General features: G+C 40.1%; 1 protein-coding gene across 1 annotated transcript in view; it reads right to left on the bottom strand.

Annotated features, from left to right (window-relative positions):
- Positions 1 to 15,843: 15,843 nt before the first annotated feature.
- Positions 15,844 to 22,627, bottom strand: part of gpc5a (glypican 5a) — a 72,078-nt gene continuing 65,294 nt past the window's right edge. Inside the window, exon 9 of the mRNA XM_086107827.1 lies at positions 15,844 to 18,814. Within this exon, the coding sequence (XP_085963953.1) occupies positions 18,669 to 18,814 (146 nt within the window). The 3' untranslated portion in view covers positions 15,844 to 18,668. The remainder of the gene's footprint in view (positions 18,815 to 22,627) is intronic.

Raw genomic sequence — 22,627 nt, forward strand, 5'->3', positions numbered from 1 at the left:
TGTTGGAAGGTTGGAGGGCAGAGGGATGCATCAAGGAGAGGGGGTGGGGTGGGTCACCCTTCCTAAAAAGAATTCCTTTCGGTTGGTGTTTTGAAGAGTGCTGTCAAACTCGTCAAGAATCTCCCAGAGGTGTCCAATCGGGTCGGGAGCCGACGACGGCAAAGGCCGTACGTAGCGTTTGCGTTATGTCATCTTCAAGTGCATCAAGTGATTCTTCAAACCGGGCTCGGTGTCACATGTCGTCAGCTGACGCAGAAACAGAAATCTTTCAGCCACCGAGATCAAAAGACAAAAAGCTGAGTGCAATTCCACATCCATGGCATCGAAGTGGCTCCTCCAAACAGCCATTTATGACGTATAGCCAGCATCAATGGGGACAGCGCGACAACAGCTCCACGTCTGAGCCAGAATTATTCATGATAAGCTCTCTTTCCGTATGTACAATTATTTATATGCTTCAATTATGGATAACGTGGTGAGAAGCGGGGCGAACTCTCGATGTGACATGGAAAGTGGATTTTTTTTTTTTTTTGGACAATTTGATGTGGCTCTGGGCTAAGACTTGTGATTCGAAGAAGAAATAATGAGGCTTTTATTGTGATCGAGTTAAAATCGTCCAGCCATCTCCAGTTAGCTGTCATAACTTACAAAGGAATCCATTTGTCAAATGGAAATATTTGTTCATGCACATATCGGTGCATCTGGACCGTTTTTTGACCTTTTTCGAGTGTTTGTGGGTATTTTTGGTGAGCTAAGCTTAAAATTTAACATTGGGTCATCGGATAACATTGGACATGAAATGAAACTGAACGGGGAGGCACTTGTGTGCACATTTGCTCGGGGGTTCGGTACAGGGCTCCAGCCTGTTCTCCCCATGCCTGCGTGGGTTTTCTCCGGGTACTCCGGTTTCCTCCCACATTCCAAAAACGTGCATGGTAGGTGAATGGAAAACTGGAAAATGTCCCTCGGTGTGAGAGTGAGCGCGGACGGTTGTTCGTCTCTGTGTGCCCTGCGATTGCCTGGCAACCCATTATCCTGGACTTAAATTATCCTTGGAAGAGGATAGTTCGAGCGTGGGTTTTTTTTTCCCTCTCCCTACCCAGCGTTTTTTCCTTTCTGAATTCTGATTGTAATTTCCCCATTGCGGGACAAATAAAGGATATCTTATCTTATCTTATCTTATCTTATCTTATTTGCTTACTGCCCGAAGTCAGCTGGGACCGCCTGGGATGAAACTGAATGAGCTTTTCGACAAGTGCTATATAAATCCGGATGTTGTATTGTATAAGTGTGAAACTTCCAGCAGTATCATAGGAGTCACTGTACAGTGTAAGAAATCATTTGTTACAGATCCCTTCTGGCTCAACAGAAACAGCAGACGATGGATGATTTGACAATTTTACTGTTTACTTTTTACGTAAAACCGTTCATACAATTCACCGAGGATATCTTTCTTCAATTGCATAAACTCTTCGGGTACAATTTCATTGAAGCTTCTCCACACCATTTCTCTAGTCAGCGTCGATGGTTTTGATGTGCCTTCTCAAGTATTGGTGTAGAGTCACTGACAGATTTTGAATTCCTAATTTAATGCAATAACGAATGTTCAGGCAGTGAATATTTTGGAATGCAAATTAATGTATTGGATTGAGTAGAAACGACTGAAAAAAAAATAACGTTCGATGTAAGTTTCACTGGGCTGACTGAAATAATTTGACTTTGATTATCAACATCTCTTGCTGCCAATAAAGCAACACCTTTGGAAGGCAGCGACACAATGTTGTTTGACAAATTGTCTTTTGAAAAATATTCGGAAGTTCTTGTAGCATCCACTGTTGAAAAGTGTCAGTAAATGACTACAGGACAGTGTAACAGTAAAACAAAACAAAAAAAAGATATGAATTGAGAACTGTGACATCCAATATGTGCCAAACGTGGCAAAACGACTTCTTTTAGTTGCCCTTCAAAATAACTTGAGATGCATTTCGAAAGTAGGGTAGTGACTGTCAGTATCGCAGTCCGAAGACAATGTTAATAGATTCTCTGGTGACACGTTTCATTCAGACACTCGTTGTAATTGCTTATTACGTGACAAAGTAATAGTGTTGGGGCTTTGGAGACATAAAAAGTCCCTTGGAAATAGAGAACTTTGAAATTAAACCTTGCTTTTCAATTTTCGCTCCCATAAGAGCTGAGCAATTAAACGGATTTAACCCCGCACGGGGTAATAAGACATAAATACGTTTCAGAGGAAGCAGGTGTCACGGATTCTTTTTGACAGACTTAAACTGAAACCACTCTTGTGTTCTACTTTATGAGGATCACGTGTGATCAGATACAGATGTTTTTCTCCGACTGTGTGTGCGACACGTTTGGTGAACGACTTGAGTTGACTAACTCCTTTGGGACCGCTGACAACAAGCCACATTTCTCACACTTTGTAGACAAAGTACTGTGTTGAAAGTTGGTCGGAGGTCTGACTTACTGTCGCCACATCATCGCAAAATACAGTGGTACCTCTACTTATGAAATTAATTGGTTCTGGAAGAAATTTCTTAACGAGAAAATTTTGTATGTAGAGACGCATTTTCCATGTAAATGCCCTAATCCGTTCCAAGACCCCAAAATTCAGAAATAAATATTTTCTAAAGCATAAAAATGCATCAAAATATGGAACAATTACATTTTACAGTTAGATTATTTCACAATTAATGAGAGTTGCGCATAATGTAAAAAAACAAAGAATAAAGAATAAAAATTATGGTAATTTAACTTTTAACTGCGTCCTCATCAGGGTTTTTTGGGGGGGTTTTGCCTTTTTGAGTACATGTTCTCTCTTAGAAGTGGTTTTTGCCTGGCGTTTTGGAAAGAACTGATCCAAGGACGTTTGCCTTTGTCGGCTTTTAACAATCCTTCAAAAATGTCCAAGGCAAACATCAGCATCGTGAGAGATCACCCGAATAGTGAACACTTTTCTGGGTGATTCACATTTACTTAAAACTATGAGAACACCTCATGGCCTGAGGGGCAAATGATGAATTTTACCTTTCATATCTTGAAATTTCTTTCGTAACAAGAGGCAGTATTTTCCTATTGAGGAGTTTCGTAACTTGAAAATTTCGTATGAAGAGACGTTCGTTTGTAGACGTACCATTGTAACTCCTTACTTTTGCCTTCTTGACTGATTTGCACTCAAATGTTGCGGACTCGACACATTCAGCATCCCTGACTCTGTTGCCAGTGTACATAAAAAAACGTGTGCTCTTACTGCCAGCTGCGCTGCATAATTTAGTTGTGTTTAGTGTAGCTTTTATATTATGTATTATTTAAAGTCGATTTGGTTTTATGCTTGAAACAGAAAAGTGGAGTTGCGCCCCATTTTCGTTGTGTCTGCACCCTATGATATAATGAAGTTTTTTGTTGTTGTTTTTTTTACCCTTTTCTGTTCTATTTTGGTGCATTTGATTTGGGTAAACGTAGGCTCATGCGTTGCTCTCGCTGTCGTGTTTGGACTCAGGATGTAGGCCTTTGGTCGCTATGTGGTGGATGTCACAACAGTGGAAGGAGTCTAAATTATATTTCGGTAGATTGTAGATGATATATCATAGGGCACAGTTAGTTTACGTCGGCAAACATCAACACACTTCCCAGTAGTAGATTTTCGCAAGGTGCTCATATTAAACTGGTACCGCACTCACCCACGCCCCACCCAGTGTGGAGAACAAAAGAGTGACAAATATCCATGTGTGAACACAGTGGCTTAACATATCACTCCATTTCATCCCGTTGCAGTGACACTCGCCGGCAGGCCGTCATTGTATATTTATGGCACGCTATACGCTGAGCTCAAACATGTCCCATTCTTCATGCTTTAAGTCCTTTTCTATGATGTTGCTTATTCAAGCTTTCCCATAATTTCTCTTATCATCCGCTCTGTCTGACTGTGCCGCTGCCTCGCTCTCCCTGTGGATTCGGGATAAAGAGCAGAACAGTCCTCGATAGCAGAGACGGAGATTACCTTCCCTGATCTTTCGACAGACCCCCAAAAAAAATAGTCAAAAAACATCCCGAGGGGCTCGCAAACTCACTGCTGACTGTCTGCACATTAGCAAGCAGCATTGAGCATTTAAAAAAAAAAAAAAGCTTTGTCCCTTTTGACCTGCCACTTGACTTCAGAATGAGAGGGATGGAGAGAAACCGGAGCTCCTGTATGCTCAGGCTGTCACCGCAACGATAGCACACTCGCAAAAGAAGACTTTGAAAAAGAGAAACCTGTATCGGCATGTCTAATATTTGCTTTCTGTGCCAGGTACAAAATACGCTCCCCTTTTCAACAGACTAGACAAAGCTGAAGAGGCTTACGACCCATCAAGCGGCCAAGATTTGTTGGCTTGGAAAGAAGCATTTTGTTCAATATGTCAGTAAAGCTTAACGAGCTGATAATACACAGGAAACCTACGTCGCTGGAAATTGCACTCCGGAGCGCAGAGACTAGCAAGCATTAGCAATTTGGCATTTCTAATTCTATTCTTTTCAATTCTAATTCGATCCATCCATTCATTTTCTGATCTGCTTATCCTCACAAGGGTCTCGGGGCATGCTGGAGCCTATCCCAGCTGTCCTCGGGTAGTAGGCGGGGCCACCCTGAACCGGTTGCCAGCCAATGGCAGGGCACACATAGACGAACGACCAGTCTCGCTCCCAATCACACCTAGGGACAATTTGGAGTGCCCAATGAACCTGCCATGCATGTTTTACGAATGTGGGAGGAAACCGCAGCACCTGGAGAAAACCCACACAGGCATGCTGAGAACATGCAAACTTCTTCACAGGAAGGCCCGAGCCGGAATTGAACCCTGCACCTCTGCACTGTGAGGCCGACGCACTAAACCAGTCGGCCATTTCTAATTCTAACGATTCAAAATATCTTTTTCTCTGTGGCGTGCTGCGTCGGTCATCTCAATTACACCACATACTATAAAAAGAGTGAGAGCACACCTGCTCATTTTTTTTCATCATATTGAAAAAAAAAATGTTTAAACTCCATACGTGTGCACGGCGCTACTGCTTTCGCACCTAATTAGGGAGCATGAATTATGCATCAGCTGGTGTTATAAATGGACCTGGCACAACATCCGCCCTCAATGCAGCCAGATTAAGTCCTTTGGCCATGACAAGCCCGACGTCCACCTTGCATCAGGGAACTATTGGAAGAAAGAGACAGATAAATTATTTAACATTCATTCAGTATAATAAAATATTTGTCTTTTTTTTTTTTTTTTTTAATTGGCCCAGAGCTGCAACCCATGAAACTAGGTGTCTAACTAGGTCTCTAACGTCTGCTGCTGGAAGGTCATGTTACATTTGACTGCGCAGACAAAAGTGCTTTAGCCAGTATGAAAGGAATTTTATGGTTGGAAGTGACATTATATCTTGGTGTTTGCCTTTGTGTGTGTGTGTGTGTGTTTGTTCATGGCATGATGCTATGATTTGTTGATGAATAACAATCTATTTTAGTCCGTGCTCATGCAGCCTACTCATTACCACCGATAATATTTGAATATTTGCATCGAATCAACTGACCTACTTAGGCGAGCACACGACGTACAGCCTTGACAAACAAAGTCATTTTGCACAAACCTGGCAACCCACCGCATGCTATGATGTGCGGTACAGAGGATAGCGAAACGCGCGTGCCATACAAAGGAAGAGGCTCCAAAGAATTTCAGAAGAGACGAGAGCACAATTAATTGACTTGACTTACGACTTGATTACAGTGGTATCTTTACTTACAAACGTTTCTTCATACGAAATTTTCAAGATATGAAACACCTCAACAGGAAAATATTGTCTCTTGTTATGAAAGAAATTTCAAGACGCGAAAGTTAAAAATTCAGTATGGGCTGCTATTGGCAGCTCCGATTTTACTGAACGCAACATACTTCTTGCTGCTGCCATTGGCTATTACCTAGCATCTTCCTGGCATCCCATTGGCTAAGAGGGACCTCTACCTAATGGATCTATGTGCATACATTTCTAAATAGATAGATATGTGTCGATGCAGCATCCTCATCATTTTCCCCTCGGGCCATGAGGGCTTCCGAAAGTTTTACGTAAATGCGAATCACCCAGAAAAAGTGTTCACCAGTCGGGCGATCGCTCACAATGGTGATGTTTGCCTCATTTTCAAAGGATTGTTAAAAGCCGAAAAAAGCAAACGTCCTTGTATCACTTCTTTACAAAACGCCAGGCAAAAACCACTTGAACATGAACTAAAAGAGGGCAAAAACAAAAAAAACGAGGACGTAGTTAAAAGTTAAATGACCATCATTTTTATTCTTTATTCATTGTTTTTTTACATCATGCAAAACTCTCATTTATTGTGCAATAATCTAATTGTAACAAGTATTTGTTCCATATTTTGATGCATTTTTATGCTTTTGAAAACATTTATGTCTAAATTTTGGGGGGCTTGGAATGGAATAGGGCATTTACATGAAAAACGCGTCTGTACTGACAACATTTTCTAGTTTACAATTAATTTCATAAGTAGAGGTACCACTGTAATTTGCAGTGATGTGTTCCTCGTGTCGAAAAAAACGACCGCGTATAGTAAAGTGTTTTTAGCCGAAAAAAACAACTATGTATAGTAAGGCGTTTTTAGCCGAAAAAAACCAACCATGTATCTAGTAAGGCGTTTTTCGCCGAAAAAACCCCAACCATGTCTAGTAATCCGTTTTTAGACAAAAAAACGACCATGGATAGTAAGGCGTTTTTAGCTGAAAAAAACGACCAGGTATAGTCAGGGGTTTTTCGACGAAAAAAAACGACCATGTACAGTATATAGAAAGGTGTTTTGAGCCGAAAAAACCCCACCATGAATAGGAAGGCGTTTTAAGAAAAAAAAAAACGATCATGTATAGTAAGGTGTTTTTAGCCGAAAAACACGACCATGTATAGTAAGGCGTTTTTAGCCGAAAAAAAAAACGCCCATGTATGGTAAGGCGTTTTTAGCCGAAAAAAAACGACCATGAATAGTAAGGTGTTTTGAGCCGAAAAAAACGACCATGAATAGTCAGGCGTTAAAAAAAAAAAAAAAAAAAACGACCATGTATAGTCAGGTTTTTTTAGCCGAAAAAAACGACCATGTATAGTAAGGCGTTTTTAGCCGAAAAAAACCCCGACCATGAATAGTAAGGCGTCTTCAGCCGAAAAAAAACGACCATGAATAGTAAGGCGTTTTTAGCTGAAAAAAATGACCATGTATAGTAAGGCATTTTTGGACGAAATTTTTAGCTGAAAAAAATGACCATGCATAGTAAGGCGTTTTTAACCGAAAAAAAACGACCATGTATAGTAAAGCGTTTTTAGACGAAAAAAACGACCATGAATAGTAAGGTGTTTTGAGCCGAAAAAAACGACCATGAATAGTAAGGCGTTTTAAAAAAAAAAAAAAGACCATGTATAGTAAGTTTTTTTTAGCCGAAAAAAACGACCATGTATAGTAAGGCGTTTTCAGCCGAAAAAAACCCCGACCATGAATAGTAAGGCGTTTTTAGCCGAAAAAAAAGGACCATGTATAGTAAGGCGTTTTTACACCAAAAAAACGACCATGTACAAGAAAGGCGTTTTTAGCCGAAAAAAAAAAAACGACCATGTATAGTAAGGTGTTTTTAGCCGAAAAAAACGACCATGAATAGTAAGGCGTTTTTAGCCGGAAAAAAAAGACCATGGACGTTTTTGGACGAAATTTTTAGCGGAAAAAAACGACCATGTATAGTAAGGCATTTTTGGACAAACTTTTTCACCGAAAAAAACGACCATGTATATGAAGGCGTTTTTAGCCCAAAAAAAAAACCCCACCATGCATAGTAAGGCGTTTTTAGCCGGAAAAAAAAGACCATGTATGGTAAGGCATTTTTGGACGAAATTTTTAGCCGAAAAAAACGACCATGTATGGGAAGGCGTTTTTGGATGAAATTTTTAGCGGAAAAAAAAGACCATATATAGTAAGGCGTTTTTGGACAAAATTTTTCGCCGAAAAAAACGACCATGTATACGAAGGCGTTTTTAGCCGAAAAAACGACCATGTAAGGCGTTTTTAGCCGGAAAAAAAAGACCATGTATGGTAAGGCGTTTTTGGACGAAATTTTTAGCGGAAAAAAACGACCATGTATAGTAAGGCATTTTTGGACAAACTTTTTCACCGAAAAAAACGACCATGTATATGAAGGCGTTTTTAGCCCAAAAAAAAACCCCACCATGCATAGTAAGGCGTTTTTAGCCGAAAAAAATGACCATGTATAGTAAGGCCTTTTTGGAGGAAAAAAACAACCATGTATAGTAAGGCGTTTTTGGATGAAAAAAACGACAATGTACAGTATATAGTAAGGCATTTTTGGACAAAATCTTTAGCCCAAAAAAACGACCATGTATAGTAAGGCGTTTTTAGCCGAAAAAAAACGACCATGTATAGTAAGGCGTTTTTAGCCGGAAAAAAAAGACCATGTATGGTAAGGCGTTTTTGGACGAAATTTTTAGCGGAAAAAAACGACCATGTATACTAAGGCATTTTTGGACAAACTTTTTCACCGAAAAAAACGACCATGTATACGAAGGCGTTTTTAGCCCAAAAAAAAAACCGACCATGCATAGTAAGGCGTTTTTAGCCGAAAAAAAAAACGTGTTTTTAGCCGAAAAAAATGACCATGTATAGTAAGGCCTTTTTGGAGGAAAAAAACGACAATGTACAGTATATAGTAAGGCATTTTTGGACAAAATTTTTAGCCCAAAAAAACGACCATGGATAGTAAGGCGTTTTTAGCCGAAATTTTTAGCGGAAAAAAACGAACAAGTATAGTAAGACATTTTTGGACGAAATTTTTAGCCGAAAAAAACGACCATGTATATATAGTAAGGCGTTTTTAGCCGAAAAAAACGACCATGTATAGTAAGGTGTTTTTAGCCGAAAAAAAACGACGATGTATAGTAAGGCGTTTTTAGACGAAAAAAACGACCATGTATAGTAAGGCCTTTTTGGACGAAAAAAACACCCATGTATAGTAAGGCATTTTTGGACTAAATTTTTAGCCGAAAAAAATGACCATGTATAGTAAGGCGTTTTTAGCCGAAAAAAACGACCATGGATATATAGTAAGGCGTTTTTAACCGAAAAAAACGACCATGTATAGTAAGGCGTTTTTAGCCGAAAAAAACGACCATGTATAGTAAGGCGTTTTTAGCTGAAAAAAACGACCATGAATAGTAAGGCGTTTTTCGCCGAAAAAAACGACCATGTATAGTAAGGCGTTTTTAGCCGAAATAATTGACCATGTATAGTAAGGCGTTTTTCGCCGAAAAAAAAAACGACCATGTAGATTTTAGCCTAAAGAAACGACCATGATTAATAAAAAAACACAACCCATGTGGTGCTTTGGCTCAGTGGTAGAGTGATGGAGTGCCACACCAGAGGTTGAGTTTTCGATCGGTGGTTGTTGCAACAATGTCTACTCTTTAAACACCATATACAACTTCTTTGAGGAAAAACACAAACCAACCCAAAGGTTCATTGTGGTGGGGTTAGCTCAGTGGTAGAAAGCTGAAGTCCCAAATCCAGTGGTTGGGTGTTCGATTCCCAGTGTTTGCCACAAGGTCGCATCTTTCTTTAACCACCATTTGCAGGTTTATTGAAGAAAACACAAAACAAGCAAGATGTTATGTGGTGGTGTGGCTCAGGGGTAGTATAATAAACCATGTATAATAAGGCATTTTTGGACGAAATCTTTAACCGAAAAAAACCGACCATGTAGAGTAAGGCGTTTTTAGCCGAAAAAAACGACCATGTAGAGTAAGGCGTTTTTAGCCGGAAAAAAAACGACCATGTATATATAGTAAGGCGTTTTTGGACGAAATTTTTAGGGGGGAAAAAAAACGACCATGGCATTTTTGGACAAAATTTTTAGCCGAAAAAAACGACCATGTATAGTAAGGCGCTTTTAGACGAAAAAAACGACCATGTATAGTAAGGCGTTTTTAGCCGAAAAAAAACGACCATGTATAGTAAGGCGTTTTTAGCCGAAAAAAATAACCATTTATAGTAAGGCCTTTTTGGACGAAAAAAACGACCAAGTATAGTAAGGCCTTTTTGAACGAAAAAAAGGACCATGTATAGTAAGGCCTTTTTGGACGAAAAAAAGGACCATGTATAGTAGGGCATTTTTGGACAAAATGTTTAGCCGAAAAAAAAGGACCATGTATAGTAAGGCGTTTTTAGCCAAAGTTTTTAGTGGAAAAAAACGACCATGTATACTAAGGCGTTTTTAGCCGAAAAAAACGACCATGTATAGTAAGGCGTTTTTAGCCGGAAAAAAACGACCATGTATAGTAAGGCGTTTTTAGCCGAAAAAACGACCATTTATAGTAAGGCGTTTTTAGCCGAAAAAAATGACCATGTATAGTAAGGCCTTTTTGGACGAAAAAAACAACCATGTATAGTAAGGCATTTTAACAAAAAAAAAAAAACGACCATGTATAGTAAGGTGTTTTTAGCCAAAAAAAAACGACCATGTATACTAAGCCGTTTTTACCCGAAAGAAACGTCCATGTATATATAGTAAGGTGTTTTAGCCGAAAAAAAACAACCATGTAAAGTAAGGCGTTTTTAGCCGAAAAAGATGACCATGTATATAGTCAGCCGTTTTTAGCCAAAAATCTTGACCATGTAGTAAGGCGTTTTTAGCCGAAGAAAAAAAAAACGACCATTTTTAGTAAGGCCTTTTTAGCCCAAAAAAAATTGCCATGTACAGTAAGGCGTTTTAACCCAAAAAAACGACCATGTCTAGTTCGCCGTTTTTATCGGAAAAAACGGACCATGTATATTAAGGCGTTCTCAGCCAGGTTTTTTTTCAGCTAAAAACGCCTGACTGCACACGTTTGTTTTTTTTCTGCTAAAAACGTCTTAATACATGGTCGTTATTTTTATCGAAAAACGCCTTACTGTACATGGTCGTTTTTTTGGGTTAAAACACCTTACTATACATGGTCGTTTTTTTTCAGCTAAAAACGCCTTACTATACATGGTCGTTTTTTTCCGGTTAAAACGCCTTCCTGTACATGGTCGTTTTTTTTAGGCTTAAGACGTCCTCCTATATATACATGGTCGTTTTTTCGGGTTAAACCCTTACAATACATGGTCGTTCAATACACCTTACAATACATGGTCGTTTTTTTTCATCTAAAAACGCCTTACTATACATGGTGTTTTTTTTCGTCTAAAAACGCTACTATACAGGGTCGTTTTTTTGGGCTAAAAACGGCTTACTATATATACGTGGTTGTTTTTTTTCAGCTAAACACGCCTTAACATGGTCGTTAATTTCAGCTCAAAACACCTTACTATTCATGGTCATTTTTTTCGTCGGAAAACGCCTTACTACACATGGTGGTTGTTTTGTCTAAAAACGCCTTACTACACATGGTGGTTGTTTTGTCTAAAAACGCCTTACTATACATGGTCGTTTTTTTTTGGGCTAAAAACGCCTTACTATTCACGGTCGGTTTTTTTCGTCTAAAAACGGCTCATCGTTTACTTCAAAGAGCTCGTTCGCGACCGACACATCACTTGTGAAAATGTAGGTGATTGAACAGTCAGAGGTGCTGCCAAAAAGAACTGAAATACAATGAAATTAATTTTGATTCCGTTTGCTGCAATACAAACCGGCCGGATACTTCATACTTGACCATAAAGTTAATTTAAAACTTCGTACCTCAATTCAAAAACAAAATCTGACTTTGAAAAAAAACGTCGTTTTGTATTTGTAAGACTGAATATGAAAATAAAGTGAAGATCAAATCCAGTTTCAAAGAAAAAAAAGTATATCGTTTCAAATTCAGATTGTACAATTCAGATTCAGTTATTCAATATGATTCAGCATAAATTATACAAATCCATCCATTATCCGAGCCACTGACCTTCAATTCACGTAATTCAAATTCAGTATAAACTATTTAAAAGTTATTCACGTTTAGTTTTTGGTGGCAAATATTCCGCCCCACAGCGTCACACCTAGTTTAGTTTTGGTTGTAAAGTGTCCTAGAGTGTCTTGAAAGACGCTTATAAATGAAATGTATTATTATTATAAGAAATTTCAGGGGTTATTTTTACTGACCATTCATTGTTCATGACATGTACAAATGTTTGTTTTCCTAGCACACTGCCCATTCTTGTTTTCTTACAGTTCTTACAGCCGCTGTGAGACCTAACAGCCTAACATCTTGAGCCTCAGACCAGGAAATTGATGTCACAATCAAAAGATGGCTACATCTGGCTTCTGATCACAGGAAGGACAGGAAGGAGAGCACGAGAAGAAAAGGGGACATGGAGAGCGCAACAATTTGATGGACAGAAAAATACCGCTCAAGAGAAAGCTGCATCCCAATTTGGACTTTGTGTTCCCTGTTAAATAAAGAAAAGTGCATTTTTCCAGTTTATGTGGAGTTATATGTGAGGTTCACAAATTATGACAATAAACATATTTTTATAACAGTCGTTTTTGAGACTTTTTTTTTTAATGTGGGTCAAATACGGCTCATGAAAGATGTGGCTTAGTTGATATCAGGAACCTGTTCTGGCCCAGCATCGGGCCGGAGTAGGGCCAAATATGGTTTTACAACGCGGCTCAGATCTGGGCCGAATGCGGCCCACATCGTGGATGCCAGACGTGGGCCACTGCAGGACCGTCATTCATTGAGGTATGTGGGCCGAGTGTACGTGCCGTGTCTGCCCCAGAGCTGGGCCAGACCAATTTTGCTGACTGGGTATTTTAGTCTGCAAACTGAGGAATTGCGCGGATGAAAGTTTGAGATGACGGCGAAAAAAAACTCACAAAGGTCTACTAATTACGACATTTAAGAAATGGGAATGCCAGTCTGATTTTTCGTATAAATCGTCCAAAGGGCGTATCACTAAACTCACCTGTGACGTATGCACAGAACGCGAGAGCGAAATACGACGCGAGGCACGATTACGAGGCAAATTGGTCATTAGATTTGTAGGCTAATCGCTGTGAAAAATATTATGAAACAGTATTGGTTATTCTATAATTTGCTGGTTGTAGCATGGTAACTTTATGAATAAAACCTTCGTCACAAGGTGTAGTAATGCTAACGTTAACTGTTGGTAGAACTCATGATGACGTGTGTTAAATTCTCTCGTCAAATTGATCGTAGATTACACATGCATCGTCTTGGGAAGAGGATGTCAAGCCACATCAATACTTACCTGTATTAATGATTACCAGTCAATTAATCTTTGCAGTGTGAGATTGGAAAAAATACTCTGATGATGCCACATGAGTACACCAGTTTTTGATCCATTTATTTTTTGGAATAAACCTGGAGTACACAGCGACTGATGTAATGTTCATTGTTAATGCATCGTTTTCAAACATTTACCCTTGAAACATTATACTTTTCAGTGTCAGAATTCTTGATTATGAATATCAGTCAAAATAGAAAAATGGGTTCCCATGATGAACGTTTACGGAACCCAACATTAGTTACCATGGTTTCCCATTGGGTAATCCGACGGAACCGAAAAACGGTTACCATGAATTTCCGAAATCCTCAAGCCTGCTCCTGAATTATTTAAATTTTTGCAGCATTTGTTTATAATTGTATTTATATGTTGTTGTTTGTGTTATTATCATATGCAATTGAATAAGTAGACCATTTCAGAATTCGAAATTTGGGACTCTCTCAATGCATAATGGGACTCATACTTTTCTGATCAGCGAGTCCCTGGGACTCGCTGCCGGTAAACTGTAAAATTATCACTGCAGAGATTATCGCTTTTTCTGCACTCAGTGATTGACTTCTATGCAAAGTAATTTCTCAACTTGTCTTCCGTGCCACGTCATGCCTGTTGAGTGTTGATTTACTTCATATTAAGAAACTACTGCACTAAAACATTAATTCATAAATGTATATCATATGCTTTTATTTTTGTTTTTCTCAGTATAAATAACACGTACCCTGACTGTTCTACTCTTCAAGCGTTAGGGAGTGCAAGGGGTTATGATGGAGGGGTGTTGCAAATCATGAAGATCTGCCAAGAGGTATGATAGCTAAGCCTCAGCTTCAAAATCAGTCCTTGGTCCTTGACCTTGGAGGCAAGTCCTTGGTCCTTGGCCTTGGCCTCGGAAAATTTCTCAAGTCATTGGCCTTGGCCTTGCCTCGGACAATTTTCCAAGTCCTTGGCCTTGGCCTTGGCCTCGGGTTGCCGGTCCTTGGACACAACACTGGTAATTTGCTGTCATGTGGCTGCAGGAAGTCGGTCCTCCGACCAACTTTCAACGCAGTACTTTGTCGACAAAGTGTGAGAAATGTCTTTGTATTCTGAGAGTTCTTTTGTGCGAGGCGTGCTTCACACCTGGCCATGCTCCTTAAGGGAAGAGAAAACTCCACCACTCCATCCCATCATGTTGATTTGTATTTGGTTGACTGACACCTGATTAGCGCTTGGATACCAGTAAGAAGGGCTTATAAAAGTCAAGCTCGATTTGGTATTAATGACCTCGAAACGGCTTCAGTGGTGATCCATAGCACTGCTGCTATGTATTCAAGCATTCCATTCAAGCTGAGGTTAAATATCACCTGGTGTCAAGGTCGCTGTGAAACAAAACACACCTTGGCAGGAGTATAAAAATTCATTTTGGGTATCAAGCAGGACTCAGCAGAATTTTCTTAGAAATGTCCGGGAAGCTCCAGTGAATTATGCAGACATAAAAAGTGCCCCCAAGACAACAGATCCTCTTATCTGAGGCTCTTCCTCGAAGTAATTTAATAAGATACCAACGCGATTCCGAAAATGGACTTACTCGTAGAACCGACAGCTGTGGGGAGCAGGTTGTAAATATCTGTCGTTAATCTCACCTTCACTTCTTGGTCTCAGATCCAAAAGAGGAGGAAACATGCCAGTGCCTACATTTGTGATTATAAAAAAACCCTCCAATGTTGAATCCAGTGAAGTTCACCCGATGCTTTATTAGGGGGTAAAATATGCTTTCTTTTTTACATTCTGTAAATGTGGGACATCAGACTGCATGACGCAAACCGTCGACGTGCCTCACTGGACCTCATTTCTGCCAGCATCAAAGGATTAAAACTGAGTGTGTCTTGTGAGCCTTTGTCACACTTTCTCCTCACAGAAAGATGATAGGAAGATAAGGTGAGCAAGAAAGAACATTGTCCACCGGAAGTTCATCTGATGTAAGACTCCAGAGATGTCTGGAACTAATTTTTTGTGCAGTATGACCAAGTATTTAATGCCAAGTCAAAATGATGGCTGGTAACTGTTGATGACCACCTACAGATCTGTGAGCTCCTTAGATAGCTTTATATTATCCGGCCAAAGAGGTCTGCTTGCAGTTTCTTATATACACATTTTGCATGTTTTGACCTCAGGCTAGACTCGAGCAGTTTCTTCTTTTGACATGAGAAAAATGATCAGTGCGCCACACAAATCAAGTCGGGTGTCTTCACGGCCACAACGGCGCATCTGCAAAAATACCAAGAGTCGGTCGAACCCGCCCCCATGCAGGTTCACAATGCACCTCGTGCCACACTTTGTGCCGGGCATGAAAATAGAGCCCTATGATATTGTTTGCTTCTCCACAAACGTCATTCAGCACCAAATTAATGTCATTGTTTGTGGCCATTGTGATGTAGATGCTGGCAGAAGGATGACTTGGGATGCCATTTCTCTTCGAGTTAAAAAATTAAAATATTTTTTTTTCTTCATGCTCTTGCTCCAAATGAACAATGGCGGCCAAAAATCAACAGGAATTGTTGTAGCATCTTTAATTTTCTTTCTTTTTTTTCTTTTTTTTAACGGTTAATGTATTATTTTAGGATATGGCAGATCATAAATACAAAACATTTCAACATGTCAGACTTTGCTGATGAAAACATTTTTTTCATGGTAAAATCAGTACGACTAAGTTTCATATTTCCCAGTAGAACCTGGACTCTCTTTGTGAAATTAACAAATGAACAAATGGATTGTTGTCACTATATATAGTTTTTAAAAAAGCAATGTTATAAAAATAAATTAGCATGTAGTCTCAGATGTTAGCAAAAATTTTTACAGCGTTTTGTTTTGATATTCTGGACCGTGTGTTATATGCACCGTACAGCCTACCTGTAGATCCCAAGCAATGTTTGCTATTAATTCACCTGATTCAAGGAAGTTGACCGTCAAAATGAAAAATGGCTGCACTGTTTACCACTTGGCCTCAGGATATTAAAAAAAATAAAACAAAAAAATAATAAAACAATAACAGTAAAGAACAAGCCTTGTTCTCCAAGAAAAAAAAGCTAATTTTATATATGACAATAATAGAATTCATATTATGAACATGAGGCTGGCACATTGCGAGTTGGCGACAATGATACCCGTCTGCATGACTGCTTTTAACAACGTCATCATTATGTCGATCTTGTGATTGAATGCCACAGTGCTAAAAGCAACTCCTCCAAATAACGAGAGGCCTTTCTTGACACATGAAGTCTTGATATGTACTATATACATTTTTGGTGTGCTGGTCAAAATTGCCACAGTAGATATGCTGAACAAGGTACAGTCGAGCCTCGTTTCAACGTCCTCCGTTTACGTTTTCACCGCTGTAACGTTCACATATCAAAGCCCCGATTTCACGGAATTCATTTTCCATTTGCCGATTTTTGCTGAAAACGAATACCTTTTACAACGTAAACTTCATGATAACGACCAGATTTTTCCCACAAAATTGTGAAAAGGCTTTCGTTACAACGAACCGCGGGAAGCTAACTGCCGCGGCGGCATTGCTTATAGACAAAATGTAGAGCGCGGGATTTCCCCTCCGTTGCTTAGCAACACTTCCAACAACGCGCAGCTGAGACTACGAATTGGCAAAGTCGACAATTTTGACAACCATCTGTAGAGGCAACAACAGCAGAGTTCGAGGCCAAGAGATGATCGTAAACGGCTTCGGGGTGCGGCACATCCTCAACCGATGTCAGTTGGCTTTGTCGGCGGCCCTGGCCGTTGCCTATGGCGGGTAACATTTGCTGACTGAATGTTATCAGAGATGCGGTAGGAACGCTGCAGTTGTTTGCTTCATGTCTGATAAAATCATTTTTTTCTTCATATCCACGTATTTGTAATTACAGAAATTACTTTTTCATGTTTTGACACCTATAAATGTTGATACTGAATTATACGTTGTAGTTGGCGGCCATTTTATTGGAAATGGTTACAAGGAACTGCCGTTATGTTATTCGTTATGTCCCTCGAGGCGTATCGTAACGAGGTTCGACTGTGTGACGGAACAGGTGATGAGAATTTCATAAGATACGTATTTGAAAAATCAAGCACGATCTCCATTTGAACTTTTCTCCAGCAATATTGGTTTACTGTCACGCATTTGTTTTGAAGCCATTTTCCATTATTTACAGCGAGGGAGAATTCCTACTTTGTCTTGTGGGAATTTGCTCCAGTCAGGGCCACGATCCTTATACGCTATTCTGGATAGTAGAATTAGATTTCAAATCCAGATACGGTATAGTAGAGATCATGTCGATAGCCAAAGTGCAAGACATCAGTTGCAGGGGGAAAAAAATGCAATACGATCCCAAAAAAGAATGCTTTTGGACAAAATGAATTCATTCTGTGTGTGCAATACCAATGACAAGCTGCCTTCCATTTTGCCTCGTCATCCGAAGTGAAATCAGCTCATCAGAAAAACCCGCAGACAAGAATTTTTGCACTCTGATGATCAATGAACTGAATCTGCACTGAAGAGTTTGCAGGTGAATCTATATATGGATTTTTTTTTTATATCGCTCTAACAAGAGCAGTTAAGGTAAAAAATATGTTTCTTCCCTTTGGATGCTAATATTGCTCCGTGTTTTCTGTCATATTATTATTGTATCACTTAAGCTGCGCTCTCTCCCTCGGACATCCAGTGTGAGCAAGAATGTACATCTCATTCCATACAGCAAATATTCTCTCAACCGTTCACCGGCCATGCATGGCATTTGTGAAACAAATCATTTTCCCATTTCGCCGGAGGTAAAAATGCCCGCCAGCTCACAATCGACATACTGTATACTGTTATGTCGAGTCAGGTAACGGGTTGAAGAGATTGGATTCTTCTTTGCCAACAGGCTCCCTTCCAGAGTCTGAAAGGTGGTGGAAATTAATTTATGACCATTGAAAAGTAAACCTGTTTTTGAAGACATAAGAGCAGATTTATCTTGTGTGCAGACACACAATGAAATCGATCTATTTGAGAAAATATACTCTATATTATGGAGTTTTCCGTTTTTTGTTATTGTAAAGTGTCCTTGGGTGTCTTGAAAGGCGCTTATAAATAAAATGTATTATTATGTATTATTATTATATATGGTTGATAAATATAGATTAAGGTGGCACGTTACAAAATTCTCTTCAGGGCATGAAAGCAGGAGACCATGTCCTTTTATATACAAGGTAAGGTCTTTCGGTTTCCACGTGGTTGCAATGCCCGTGTGTCCCGCACGGTGTAGAATCGGTGCATGTTGGAGCGCCACGTGTCCTCATTTGATAAATAAGGTTAGAATCCAGTTTGTGGGGTTGAGCGCCGCAATCGTTACAGTGCCAGGAGCAGATGTAACCAAGGCATCGCCATGGCGACCATGGATCCAGTCAGTCTGATGCTCCCGGATCGGACCTTCACTTTATAATCCTCGATAGGTGGATGGTGATGATTGTGACCACTTGACACATCTGGATTCACTGAAAGGAGAGCACAAGTAAAATCATTTGAGGATGTGCTATGACCAACACAGAACAAAATATCTGTGCCACACTTCGATAGTGATGGCAAGTTGTTGTTTCAAATGCATTTCTACCCAACAAAGGAGCAATACATCCGTCCATATGTATGTATACTGTATATCTCCCATCCTGCTAATAGAAACGTGTGTCACAGGCTATGGCGCAAATGTTCATTGACAGAAATGTTGACATTTAATATTTATTCTACACATTTTTACAGCATTGGAAAATGTTAAGTATGTTTGTGTCATGTTTCTCCTCCACCAGAAACCATTTAAAAACCAAAAATAGATTTTTTTCCATTTTCAAAAGTTTTTGAAAAAGCTCCAGGGAGCCACTAGGGCGGCGCTAAAGAGCCGCGGGTTGCCGACGTTTTATTACAATACGATACAATACGTCCGGATTTATATGTTGAGAAAGCGCTTTACAAAACAGTTGACATAAAATAAAATTATACAATGAAAAACTAAATAATAAACACAACACATAACAAAAATGCACAGACAGTCTTGCAATCTGAACCACTTTTCACTCATACACTATGTTGTTTGAAGCAGTTCTTCCTTACAAACAACTGACAGTTTTGGGAAATACTGTACTGAACGTTTCGTCGACATTGTGGATGAATTCGTCCTGGAGAAAATTTGGAACAAGATTGTTGACATTAGTCTGCAGTCCCATAGCCAATCAGAATGTATAACACAATGGACTGTAAAAAAAAAAAAAAAAAAAATGTCCGTGCAGCAGCATCGAGTTTTTGCGAGGGGTTACTGTATGTCACACCACACGGGCAACGGAGCATCAAGACAACTCCAAATCGGTGACGAAACATTTGTCCGCGGTGCATCTGTCACCTCAAAATCAGGCTATATTCTCGTCGTCTGACGTCGCCATTAGCATCTGCTTTTAAGAGTGCATCCTGCTCGCAAAAAGATCTTGGTTGGGACAACTGCACCACGTGAGCTGTCACCGTGGTGCAGTTTGTGACGCTTAAACCCGAGCGTCACAAGTCTGTCAAAAGGAGGATTACCCTTCCCCCCGTACCCTTTCAGAGTCAATAAAGGCTCAGTTGGAAGAAATGAGACCAGCTTGGGAAGCTTGGCATTCAATCTTCACTTCTACTTTGATGAGAATGCCGTTCATTCCAATGTCCGACGGAAAGTCCACAATCCATTTCATTTTGCTTTTGGACATTGACTTTTGATTCTGGGATAATTCCGTGACATAAATGGTCATCCCCAGAATAAAACGTGATCACCGCAGCATCTCAATATGGCCTGAAATCGAACACCTATTGCTCCACCATGAAACAGTCCCCGGGACAGCGATTTGAATGGATTAAGCTTGCAGATGGCATCGCGGGAAGCCGTGAACATCCGCACCTGTTATTGATTTTTTTGTTTGGTTTTTTTGTGACCAAAGCTTAGGTGCCTCCAATATATTGCACAGCCAGACAAATGTATAATTTTGGGATGAATTTATTTTTCCAGCTTTGCATCAGCCAAATAACTCATGGCACACAGTGAAACGGATACTTGACGCAAAGTCATTATGGAGTAAATTTATCGTATGATGACTTCATTTGGCGTGTACATGACAGGTGACCTATTCAAGGAAAGAAAAAAATGATATTGGTATTCTGTTGGAGTTCATTCAAAATGGAGCTCGTCAGCTAACTCGACTCCAGTTCATGTCGCGCGTTCACAACAACAACTGCAGATGTAACAAAGCGTTGCAAATAAAACAATTCCTTGACATTAGCAGTTTGAAACTGTGAGCAGATGAGAGAAGCACGAGTGAACTCCCCATGTGGCCAGTTTGGGGGGCTGTCAGCGTCATAGATGTCGCAACCCCATGAGGTCGCAAAAGCTCAAATGAGTGCATCCGTTTGGCTCGCTTAGTTTAACAGAACCATTTTGCATGTTTTTTGGAAAGCAAGTGCGGTCAACCCAGACGCTGAGTGGTTAGGATGATTGAAAAGGTTGCTTGGACAATGAGGCTCAGTCTGAAGAGAGACATAGGTCAGAAAGAGAGGCTTACAACCGAAGTGAAATCAATAGCCGCTGATTCCTGAGGACTTGGACCACAAAGGATCAATACCGCACTAACTGCCGTAGGGGGAAAAAAACACTTAAAGTCATGAAAAGTTCCTTCTGTGTGGTTATGTGAGGGTCAGTGTTACAGAATGTGCACAGACTTCCGCCATATTGAGCTGTTCGAATCCAGTACGCCGGGTCACAGTATGCCAATTTCAGAAATGACCTCCACCACTTCAGGGATGCATTTTGAAAGACGCAAGCATCAAGTTGCTGTAATTGTTTCCCACATCCCTTTCAATCTCACATTTAGTTTGAATATAGACAAAAGCAAAAAAAGAGTTTCGTGGCTAAGCGACTCAGTCAGTTGCCGTATTCATTATTTTTCGCGGAGGATAAGGAATACCTCACGACTGTGAGTACTGTATTGTTGTCTGTATTCATACGTTCTTGTATTGTTTGTCTTAAAATACCGTATTTCCCACACTAAAAGACGCACTGGATGATGAGGCGCACCTTCAATGAATGGCCTATTTTGTCATTTTTTTTCATACATTGGGCACACTGCGTTATAAGACGCAATCTACAATGCATCCACTAGATGGAGCTACGCTCAAGGAAACACCAACAGAACGATCAGGTGTCAGTAAAACTTATTTAATAAAGCAGCGACACAGTTCACTTCACCAACAGCAAGTTATAACATTGACTCGTTAACGGTGAACTCTCTTGCCGCTGCTCTAGTTCCGTGTTCAACTGCGTAACCGATCGCCTTAAGTTTGAACTCTGCGTTGTCAGCATGTCTCGAGCAAGGAGCCATTCTGGGAGTCAAAATATTACCGTAATGACCATACACAAGGCGCATTGACTTGTAAGGCGAGTTGTGAGCTTTGAAGAAAATGGAAGGCTTTTAGGTGAGGCTTTTAGTGCGGAAAATACGGTAGTTGTATCTTAAAGAACTATAGCACCGCAATAGAGATGCTATTTGTTAGCTCGTATTTTGAGTTAATGGAATTTCCTAAGGCAAAGTGACGTGGTGGTTACACAGACCCAAACTATCTCAAACTTGGATTCCGGGCATCGGTCTACGTCTTTGCAAATCCTGACTATTTTTTTTTAGTTGAACATGTTTTGGACAGTAAGCCTTCTGTCCAACACGGCTTCCGCAATCCGTGCAAAGCGGTGTACAAGCCCGATGTTGACATCTTGAAGTCTCCTTTTTTGAATAAATGCCCTCTTATTGCCAAACTGCTGCCTGCTGTGAAGTGAGTGAAGTTGAGGGTGAACTATGCCATCACCTCATGCTCATATTTAAAGGTTTTACTTTCAAGTCAAAGAAAAAAAAAAGCTGTCTGGCGAAGACCCGTATCTCATAAAAAGAAATGCCAGGTTACTTGCAAGTCATGTACAGCCTGCTGAAAACTCCAGCCTGAGGGAGGACCCTCACTAGCGTTTAACCATCATGATTTGACATTATCAGACTGCTTTTGCCAGAAATTAAGCCTGCAATAAACCCTCAACGCTGAGGGAAATCTTTTCAGTCTGTGCTGAACAACTAAAGTTAGAAAGATTACACAGGCGTGATTAAGGAGAGGCTGCAAAACCTAACAATTCACTTTTCTAATCCTGTGTGTGCGTGCGTGCTTGGCAAGTTGGGTCTGTTTGTGTGAAGTGGATCTCGAAAGCCTCCTTTGCACCCCCACTAACTTTCCCTGAGATTTTTTTCCCCCCGTCA

Source organism: Hippocampus guttulatus, chromosome 3, assembly GCF_054856545.1.
Source record: "Hippocampus guttulatus isolate MCC_2025c chromosome 3, RoL_Hgut_1.0, whole genome shotgun sequence".
In the NCBI taxonomy this organism is placed as follows: domain Eukaryota; kingdom Metazoa; phylum Chordata; class Actinopteri; order Syngnathiformes; family Syngnathidae; genus Hippocampus; species Hippocampus guttulatus.